Source organism: Mandrillus leucophaeus, unplaced genomic scaffold, assembly GCF_000951045.1.
Source record: "Mandrillus leucophaeus isolate KB7577 unplaced genomic scaffold, Mleu.le_1.0 Scaffold212, whole genome shotgun sequence".
Lineage (NCBI taxonomy): Eukaryota > Metazoa > Chordata > Mammalia > Primates > Cercopithecidae > Mandrillus > Mandrillus leucophaeus.
In genome coordinates, this window is record NW_012102166.1 from 105,619 (window position 1) to 116,949 (window position 11,331).

The 11,331-nt window shown below is 35.2% G+C and overlaps 1 protein-coding gene across 2 annotated transcripts in view; it reads right to left on the reverse strand.

The window, feature by feature from the left end:
- Nucleotides 1-11,331, reverse strand: part of SPATA22 (spermatogenesis associated 22) — an 80,218-nt gene that overhangs the window by 14,429 nt on the left and 54,458 nt on the right. The window contains exons 2-5 of one of the 2 annotated variants that reach the window (XM_011980402.1): nucleotides 10,307-10,417; nucleotides 8,443-8,571; nucleotides 6,506-6,566; nucleotides 6,282-6,377 (exon numbers count right to left, since the gene is read on the reverse strand). In XM_011980402.1, the coding sequence (XP_011835792.1) occupies nucleotides 6,282-6,377; nucleotides 6,506-6,566; nucleotides 8,443-8,571; nucleotides 10,307-10,349 (329 nt within the window). In that variant the 5' untranslated portion in view covers nucleotides 10,350-10,417. The remainder of the gene's footprint in view (nucleotides 1-6,281; nucleotides 6,378-6,505; nucleotides 6,567-8,442; nucleotides 8,572-10,306; nucleotides 10,418-11,331) is intronic. The other variant, XM_011980403.1, reaches the window with a different exon arrangement.

Genomic DNA, 11,331 nt, shown 5'->3' on the forward strand with positions numbered 1-11,331 from the left:
AAGAACATAGATGCAAAAATCCTCAATAAAATGCTAGCAAGGCAAATTCAACAGCACATCAAAAAATCACCTATCAAGTACTCTGCTCACTACATGGGTGAGGTGATAGGATCCATACTTCAAACCTTAGCATCACACAATATTCCCATGTAACAAATCCTATGTACCCCTTATATTTAAAGTGAAAGTTGAAATCTTTTTTTAAAAAATTATACACCATGACCAACTGGGATTTATTTTTGGGATGCAAGGTTGCTTTAACATACGCAAATCAATCAATGTTATATACCACAGTAGCAGAATTAAAGATAAAAATAGATGCAGAAAAAGCATCTGACAAAGCTCAACATCCATTCAGTTTACTCTAAAAAAAATAGGTATAGAAGGAACATACTCCAACACAATAAAGGTCATCTGCAAAATTCCCACAGCTAACATCATAATGGGGGAAACTGAAAAGTTTTTTTAAAGATCCAGTACAAGGCCAGGATGCCCACTCTTACCACTTCTATTCAAACATAGTTACAGGCTGGGCATTCTAAATCTGAAAATCCAAAACTCGAAATGCTCCAAAATTTGAAACTTTTTAAGCAACAACAAGATGCTCAATGGAAATGATCATTAAAGCATTTCAGAGTTTCAATTTTCAGATTTAGGATACTCAACTGGTAGGTATTCTGCAAATATTCCAAACCCCAAAAATATCTGAAACATTTCTGATCCCAAATATTTCAGATAAGGAATACTCAACTAGTCTTGGAAGTCCTAGCCAATCAATTAGCCAAGAAAAGGAAATAAAAGGAGTGCAAATTGGAAAGGATGAAGTAAATGTCTCTGTTTGCAGATGACACGATCCTGTATGTAGAAAACCCTAAAAACTCCATTAAAAAACTGTTAGAACTAAAAAATGAATTCAGTAAAGTTTCAGGATACGAAATCAACATACAAAAATCAGGAGCATTTCTTTACACCAACAATAGATATCCCAAAAGGAAACCAAGAGAATGATCCCATTTACAATAACACCAAAAAGAATAAAATACTTAGGAATATATAACCAAGGTGGAAAAACGTCTATACACTAAAAAGTATAAAACACTGATTTAAAAAAAAAAAAAAAAAACACGGAAGACAAAATAAATGAAAAATCCTGTGTCATGGAATTGAAGAATTGATACTGTTAAATGTCTAAACTACCCAAAGTGATTTAGAGACTCAATACAATCCCTATCAAAATTTCAACGATATTTTCCACAGAAATAGAAAAAACAATCCTAAAATTCATATGGACCCACAAAAGACTCTGAATAGCCAAAACAATCTTGAGAAAGAACAAAGCAGCATCCATCACACTTTCTGATTTCAAGTTATACCGAAAAGCTATAGTAATCAAAACAGTGTGGTACTGGTATTAAAACAGGCACACAGACCAACAGAACAGAGTAGAGAGTCCAGAAATAAACCCATACATTTACATTTAATTGATTTTCAACAAAAGTGAGACAAACACACAATGGGATAAAAGTCTCTGCCATAAATAGTATTGGAAAAACTGGATATCCAGATGCAGAAGAATGGAACTGAACCCTTACCTTACACCATATACAAAAATCAACTCAACCATGGATTAAAGACTTAAACCAAGTAGGAACCGAAACCATAAAACTCTTAGAAAAAAATGTAGGGAACAAACTCCTTGACATTGGTCTTGCAAATGACTTCTTTTAATATGACACCAAAAGCACAGTCAACAAAAGCAAAAATAAATATCCGAGAACTACATCAAACTAAAAAGCTTCTGCACAGTAAAGGAAATAATCAACAGAGTGAAAAAGCAACCTATAGCACAGGAGGAAATGTTGGCAAACTATGTAACTGATAAGTAGTTAACATCCAAAATATTTAAGGAATTCACAGAACTCAGTAACAAAAAAACAACACAATTTAAAGATGGGCAAAGAACCAAAATAGACATTTTTCTAAAGAAGACACACAGATGGCCAATAGGTACATAAAAAGGTGCTCAACATCACTAATCATCAGGAAAATGCAAATCAAAACTACAACGATATATTATCAATTCACACTTGTTAGGACAGCTGTCATCAAAAATTCAAAAGATAACAAGTGTTGGCGAGGGTGCAGATAAAAGGCAATCCTTGTACACTCTTGGTGGAAATGAAACTTGGTAGAGCCATTATGAAAAACAGTATGGAAGTTCCTCAAAAAAATAAAAAACAGAACTACTATATAATCTAACAATCCCACTTCTGGAGATACATCCAAAGGAAATGAAATTAGTATCTCAAAGAGATATCTCCATTTCCAGATTCATTGCAGTATTACTCACAATAGCCAAGAGGGCCAGGCACGGTGGCTCACACCTGTAATCCTAGCACTTTGGGAGGCTGAAGCAGGTGGATCACATGAGGTCAGGAGTTCGAGATCAGCCTGGCCAACATGGTGAAACCCCATCTCTACTAAAATACAAAATTAGCCAGGCATAGTGGCACATGCATATAATCCCAGCTACTCGAGAGGCTGAGGCAGAAGAATCACTTGATCCCAGGAGGCGGAGGTTTCAGTGAGCCGAGACCACACCATTGCACTCACATTGTCTTGTTGCCATTGCCTGGGCAACAAGAGCAAAACTTCGCCCAAAAAAAAAAAAATTCCAAGATATGTAAACAATGTAAGTGACAGATAAATGGACTAAAAAATGTATCATAAAGAGATAACGGAATACTATTCAGACATTAAAAAGAAGTAAATTCTGCCATTTGTGACAACATGGATGAACCTAGAGGATGTTATGCTAAGTGAAATAAGTCAGACACAGAAAGAAAAATACTATATGTGCTTACTTATATGTGGGATCTTTACAAATCAAACTCATAGAAGCACAGAGTAGAAGAGTGGTTACCAGGGGTGAAGAGGCGGGAGAAATAAGGTGATATCAGTCAAAGGGTACGAAGTTTCAGTTATGTAGAATGAGTAAATTCTAGAGATCTAATGTAGAGCACGAGGACTATAGTTAATAATACTGTGTTATACAGATGAAAATCGTTTAGAAGGTAGATCTTAAGTGTTCTCATACAAGAAAAAGATGGTAATTATGTGAAGAGATGGATATATTAATTAGCCTGACTGAAATCAGGTCACTATGTATATGCACATTAAAATATCAGGTTGTACACCCTAAATATATATAAATTAAAAAAAAAAAAAAAACACTTTTTTTGAAACAGGTTCTCACTTTGTCACCCAGGCTGGAGGGCAGTGACAGGATCTCACCTCACTGCAAACTCTGCCTCCCAGGTTCCAGCGATTCTCCTGCCTCAGCCTCCCAAGTAGCTGGGATTACAGGCATGTGCCACCACACCTGGCTAATTTTTGCATCTTTTTAGTAGAGACGGGGTTTCACCTGTTGGCCAGGCTGGTCTCAAACTCCCGACCTCAAGTGATCCGTCCGCCTCTGACTCCCAAATTGCTGGGATTACAGGTGTGAGCCACCGCATCCAGCCCTAATTAAAATTTAAGATAACAATAGAAATACAATATTCAACTGCAGTCGGAACTGTAGCAAGGAAGAGATTGTCAAGAGAGTGTTCCAGACGCAAACAGAGTCCAAAAGAAAATATTCCTCATACCTTTGGCCATCCTGAGCAAGTTGAAGGAGACCTAAAAGTTTAAAACTTTAGTTACATGGATATTGGGGGCCTGCCACCTCCTTTTATGAATTACTGACTTAAGTTATATACTATTTTAGATCATTAAACTTTTACAGTAGATCTGTGTAACAAGAATGGTTGAAAGACATGATGTGTAATAGGAAAACAATTCTGGGTGTATCAGAGCAATAGGCATTCTAAGTATTCCACACACAAGCATGTTAGATAAATTCATATATTTGTAAAATCCTTAATCAAGGGTTTTCGTGGTAGTGATAGACAAGACAGCACAAAGTTACATAAATACATCAGAACTATATGTTTTATGTACAATATATATTGAGTACTGAAGGAACCTCAGATATCATCTAGTTCAACTTTTTTCCCATGGATAAAGACATAAGACTCAAAAAAGGTGAAATGGTTTGGTTTTTTCTGTTCAAAAATAAATTAATGGTTAACTCTGGATCAGTGCAACTATGAATAATTTTCTTTTTCCTTTTTTCTAGAATTATTCTATTATTTTCATAATGAGAACAGTAAGTTATTTTAGAAAAAAAAATCCTTATCTTCTGTTAAAATTTATGCATTTACCTGAACCTGTTTGCCAGGTTGTGTTCAGTTCTCAGTTTCTAAAGCCTTCATCTCACCGAGTACAATAGTGTACGCCTGTAATCCCAGCACTTTGGGAGGCTGAGGTGAGGGAATCGCTTGAGCCCAGGAGTTCAAGACCAGCCTAGGCAACATAGCAAGACCTCGTTTCTACTAAAAATTTAAAAATTAGCCAGGCATGATGGTGCAAACCTATAGTCAGTCCCACTCAGGAGGCTGAGGTGGGAAGATTGTTTAAGCCCAGGAGTTCAAGGTTGCAATGAGCTATGATCATGCCATTGCACTCCAGCCTGAGCAACATGGCAAGGTCCAGTCTCAAAAAAAAAGATTAAAAATGTTAAAAGTCCTCATATCACCTCAATCCCTCAACTGAGATGTCTTAACTACTAAGTAAGTACAAGCTCAATGTCTCCTCAGAGTCTAAAGCCAATTGTAGGAGCTTTAGCAAAGAAACTTATCCTTACTAATCTTACTAATTGTCCATATCCTAATTCTGGTGAATGAAATATATATTGATAACGTGTCTAATAACACAGTATCTATAAGAATAGGAGTGTACTTTGCTCTTGAAAACTCCATGTCCCAAGAAAGTCTAGACTAGGCTGCCAGAAACAACATAGGATGGCCAGTTAAACCTGAATTTCAAATAAGTAACAAATTTTTGGTATAAGTATGTCCTAAATATTGGCTGTGACACATACTAAAAAATTCCTGATTACCTGAAATTCAGATTTAACTGGGCATCCCTTATTTTTATTTGCTAAATCTGGCAACTCTACCTGGACTCTAAACCTGAGGATTAGACCTTTAACCGGTTCAAAAAACCTTCAGCAGATTACCAACTGCCTGCATGGATTTTTAAATGTTCTCTACTCCTGGATTTCCTGTTGTATCTCAATAGTCTGACAGATCACGTATTAATTCAAATCGTAATATCCAATACTGGCTGCCTGTCCAGATTACAATCTGTTACCTTAATTCTCTGTCTAGTGCTTGTCAGAATGGATTTTCTTCTAGCACCTGCAGTTGGAACAATGTCTCTAAGAACCATCCCAAACCATGAACAGGCCTAGTTTTAAGGCCTTGTTATGAAGAAACTTATGGACTGGTCCTGGGGAAACTAGCATGAATAATAAAATCAAAACTAATTTTTAAATAAAGACATTATTTCAATGTATTTATTAACAACTATATAAAAAGCTTCCCCTTTTAAAAAAATACGGTATCTTTATATAATAAAAATGAGAATAGTATTAACTTCATAAGGTTGTTGTAAGGATTATTGAAATAACATATCAAAGCCCTTAACAGTGACTGATTTGGTGTTGTTTTCCCAGCACTTTATTTCCAAAATTATTTCCTTCAATATTGCCATTTATCCAAGACTACTAAAATACAACCAAGAAAAATCTATGTTCTTTTTCTATCAATTTTTTCATACTATTTAAACAATAAACTTTGGTCCTTATGGCAAGAACCCTCAGCATCTTTCTGACTATCTTCTTCATTTCTTGAGCCCCTACTATTGCAGATGCATATGCATCTCAGCCTCCATTTTTCCTTCTCCTTCCATTCTGTTTACCTTGAAGCTGACTGCCTTACAGGATAAGACTGAGCACTCTAATTGGTTCTCAATTCCTAAATATAACCAATACTAAGATATGATTCCTGTCTATCTATTGTCAATGAAATCATTAATAACCCATAAGCAAAATCATAAATTCATAGCAATGAATATTATCAGAAATTTCATTATCACATTGAGAATCTTTTGAAGCATAATCACTGTGAAATTTTCATATTTTTTAAGTTTTACATGCATGTTCTAAGTTCTTTCATAAAACATAACTAATACTGCCATAGTTATTATTTATAGAAATTTCCTAAATGTAATTCTGTCTGAGAAACAAAGAAGAAGTGAAGGAGGAGGGAAGGATGAAGACGACGACAGGAAAATGAGAAGGAATAGAAGAAGAATAAAATTTTAAGTAGACTCACCTCCAACCACCCTGGCTTCTTTCAGTATTTGATTGAATAGAGTTAAAGATAGAATCTTGACTTCTCAGAGGACGAGAAACTGAATGTGGTATTTGCCTTTCAAGGGAATATGTCTTGTTAAATATTAATAGTTTGCTTTCAAATTGAGGAATTAAGATATACATAGAAGAATAACATCAGTTAGTAAGAGACACACATCCAATGGTTTGTATTTCTCCACATACCCAGTGTCCACTGTTTTCATTACAGGAGCCAACTCTGCATTCATAGCTTCCCAGGCCCAATCTCAAAAGATATAAGTAACATAGATAAAAGTAAGATAGGTAGTATTTTTCAAAATGATAACTTCACACTTATTTAATTTTGGGGGTTTAAAAACTTGAAGAAGAAAACAACTTGAATATATGGACTTCTTTGACAATACTTTGTTGGAAAACCTGTCACAGCCTGCTTTATTAATTTTTATAGATGTCTGTCTCATTCATTGTATTTTAAGCAAAGATAATTTAATCTGTATCTTTTCTACAATCAGTTCTAGTATAGTATCTTTAACTTTGTAACATGAATTTCATCTAATCCAATGTTTATTGAACTTTTTAAATCCCACCCACAGAAAGAAATACATTGTAACTCAGAACATGTATATGCATGGCATATGTGTGAGATACAGACAAACAGAGAGATAGAGAAAGGAGGAAAAAGAATATAAAACTTCACCATCAAATCTTATCCTTAATATGTGTGATACACTCTGACACAGTCATGTGTCACTTAATGACAGGGATACATTCTAAGAAATGTGTTGTGAGGTGATTTTGTTGTGCAAACATCATAGAGTGTACTTACACAAAGCTGGAGAGTACAGCTTGCTACACACCTAGGCTACATGTTACAGCCTATTGCTCCTAGGCTACAAACTTGTGCAACATGTTACTGTACTCAATGCCATAGGCAATTGTAACATAATAGTATTTATGTATCTAAACATATCTAAACATAGAAAAGGTACAGTAAAAATATAAAAGATAAAAACCAATACACCTAAGAGGGCACTTACCATAAATGGAGCTTGCAGGACTGAAAGTTGCTCTGGGTGAGTTAGTGATTAAGTGGTGAGTGAATATGAAGGACATTACTGTACACTACTGTAGACTAAACAAACCATACATTTAGGCTACTATATATATATTATATTGTAGCCTACCATAGCCAATTTTATAAATTATATTTATAAAAAAATAAACTGCGCTATGACATTATGACAGCTACTACGTTATGTCACTAGGAAACAGAAATGTTTCAGCTCCATTATATTTGTAGTGGCACCACCATCACACAGGTGGTGTGACTGACCAAAACATTGTTATGCAGTGCATGGCTGTTATTTTCTATTCTACTCTACTCTATTGTCTTCTTTCTTTTTTCAAAGATCGATTATATCCCAGAGCGAATAATGAATCAAGACAAAAGTTTTTAAAAAAACACTGATGAGGCCCTATCTCTTACACAATATAGGAAAATTACTATTTCTGACAAATGGTAACCCTGGTCAGAGCTTGAAGTACTTCAGGAGGACACACATTTGCTTATGGAATAGCTCAGGTTTTCAAGGTCAACATTCATGCTACTTATAAAAATATTATAAATTATGAAATATTTTTTAAATGGTGGAGTATGACCAGATAAATGCGCAGTTGTGCATATCCATGTGAATTTATCATTTTTATACACAAAAATTGGAAACATATGAACTTCATACCTAAAATTCTTCAAATATATTTTTTATATATTTTGTTTTCTTTAAACAAAATAATTACAGATTTAGAAGTATATTAAAGTCTACGGGAGCACACTGGATTAAATTAACAATACAAGTATTGCCATGTAAGAGATATTTTTAAATTCTAGCTATATAAGATCCTATTAATGATTTTTAAAATGTGCCCCCAAAATGTAAATGTATATAACCAGCATGTACCACATATATTTCAGAATGTCTGCCTGCCCATTCCTCTTGCAGAGGAAAGTAAAAAGTCAACAACAACCATTAAGACCTCCCAGCACCCACCAAACCTCAGCTAACTGGTTCAGAGATAAATTACAATTTTCTATAATCCGAGTTTATATTTCCTGAAAAATTTTACCTTATTAATTTTCTTACCTGTAGGTAGAGGAGGAAAATCATAATTGTCAGAAGGGGTACTGATACCTGGATCATCTTTAAGTGGATTAGAAGTTAATGGCTGTCTGTTCCTCTTTTTCTGATTGAACAATGGAACAGGCAAACAGCCTAAATTGAATGTACCAATAAATTAGTACATAATAGACAAATAAGCAGATCTAGTTGTAAAATAATTACTAGTATATAATACACACTTTAAATGTATCTACTTCTATATGCTAATATACTTATAGATTTCTATAACCTTGGATTGACTTTTCCATTCTTTTTAAGATCCTGAATAGCCTAATTTGTTTCTTCAAAAACTTTTTCTTATTCTACCCTAACAGTTTTAATTCCTCTCATATGGAAGTAATTCCCATCTCCTCCCTCATCCCCCAATCTTTCCAAATCCACTTTTTTTTTCCTTATCCCCCTCCTGTGCTTGCCTGTTACCGTAACAACTGCAGGGGACCTTTAGAGTACAACAGAGGTGAGGAAGAACCAAACTCTGAACCATGCTTTGGACAATAGTAGCACGCCCTTTTGGGCCTTGGTTCTCAAAGTTTCATTGGACTAAGATTTATCTGGAATTCTGCTTAATGTGCACGTTCCTAGACTCCACTCTCATAGACTTTATTTCAATAGATCTAGCCTGGAACTCAAAACTCTGCACTTTTAACAAGCACCCCAGGTGTCTGTAATTATATATTTTGTCAATCATTTTGAGAATGCCTTCGAGAGTAATAATATCCAGTCCAAATGAGAATAAATACTACTACTAATTCCTCCAGATGGTGGATCTAGGATCTCAATTCAGGCCAAAAGTCACAAAACATAAACTTTAAAACTTAGGGAACTCGAAGGGAAAGGAAGTTCAGATAGCTTGTGCGTTGCTATAGGGCAAGTCAGTGGAAGAATCCCAATAGGACCCAAGATTCCTAAATATCAGTTCAGATCTCTTGCCACTGTACCATTCTCTAAACTGGTCATCATTAATTGTTCTACAGGCAAACACAGACTCTGTGAAAACTCTCTGATTAAAGGCTGGGAGAATTATGTGGACTCTGGAATCAGACCACCAGGGTCTGAATTATGACTTCGAAGTAGGTTTGCATTACAACTTCAGAGTATGATCTTGAGCAATTTCCCTAAACTCCTTGTGCCAATATGACATACACTGATAGCATAATGATTAAGAGCAGGGACTAAGGGCCAGATTCCTAGGTTCAAATTCTGATTCTGCTACTTCATGGATTACTTATTTAACCTCTTTTAGCCTTGGTTTTCTCATCTGAAGAACAGAAATGATTATAATAACCTATCTCAGAGTACTGGTGTAAAGATTAAATAAATTAATATATATAATCAATGTCTTGAATACAGTTAATCCACCATAAATAATAGTTACTATTATCTTCATTATGCATCATCATTCCCCTTGTTCTCATCATCCTTGCCCTCTGTCTTTATACTAATAAATCGGGAAAGCAAAAATGATAGGAGAAGCTATTAGAAAGACAGAAGTGCTTCTGGAAATATTTTTTAACAAGTCTGTCACAAATACAAACAAAAATAGATCTATTTCTTTGTTTTCAGTTGTAAAGCATAGAATAACTCAAGCACATCAAATTTGTAGAAAGAATATCAAAATAAATCTAAGAAAGTTTGATCTTACTCCCACCTCTACCATTAAACGTTTTGTCTTGAGTAAGTTATTTTACTTCCTTGGACCTGAAAAGAGGCTAGATTAACTGTTCAATCTATTTTAAATTTATTTCCAATGTTATATCTATAAACTATACAAGCTTTATATGCTATATAGAAAATATAGAAAATTTAAAAATAAAAAGTTGTTCAATACCTGCTGTACTTCGAGCTGAATTTTCATTTAGGCTTCGCTTCATTTCCTTCAATATCAAAATCTACAATTTTCTCTTCAGCATTCCAAATTTATGACACTGTGCCACCAGACCTACAAAGAAAGAAACTTATAACTCATATTGTCTCAACTACAAAACCAAATCCTCAGCCCAGTGATTACTGAAATTATGGTTTTAAACTACTTTCAAACCTGATCATGTAAACACTTTAGGGAGACCTTTGCTTTCTAAGAGTTTACAACATAATCCGCTTTTCCAACTCTGTTCCAATTAAGTTATGACTAGGGCAACTGTAACCTTGCTTCCTAAACATACGGCATTTTTTCACACAGTGTATGTAATTTATTTCAGAATCCAGCGCCCACAAAGAGAATTCTGACCCAGATCTATAAAGACAATGGACCACAGCATTGGCAAACATACATGCTTCCAACGCCAGGGAGGAAACAGTATTTAGCCACTGGGAACTTCCTCCATGCCCTACTTTAAGGCATTGTGCAGGTCATCTGCCTTTGCATCAGTCTGAAACTCCTGGATTATATAATACCAAAGACTAAGTCTTCCTGAGGTCAGGAGTTCAAGACCAGCCTGGCCAACATGGAGAAAGCCCATCTCTACCAAAAATACAAAATTAGCCGGGAGAGGCGGCGGGTGCCTGTAATCCCAGCTACTCAGGAGGCTGAGACAGGAGAATCGCTTGAGCCCAAGAGGCTGAAGTTGCAGAGAGCCAAGACTATACCACTGCACTCCAGCCTGGGCAACGAGAGCCAGACTCCATTTCGAAAAAAGAAAAAAAGACAGACTAAATCCTCCCTTCATATCCAGAATAAGTGTAATGACAAGTGTCCACTCCATTTCCACAACTTCAACAACTGAAACAAGTGTGCCCTTAGTTTTCTTCTTTTACAATAGAATTTCTCCTGTAATTTTGCATGTTTAGCCCCCTAACACATTTCAACCCCAATCTAATTCAACAAACACTTGCCCACTGCATGAAGAGGTAACT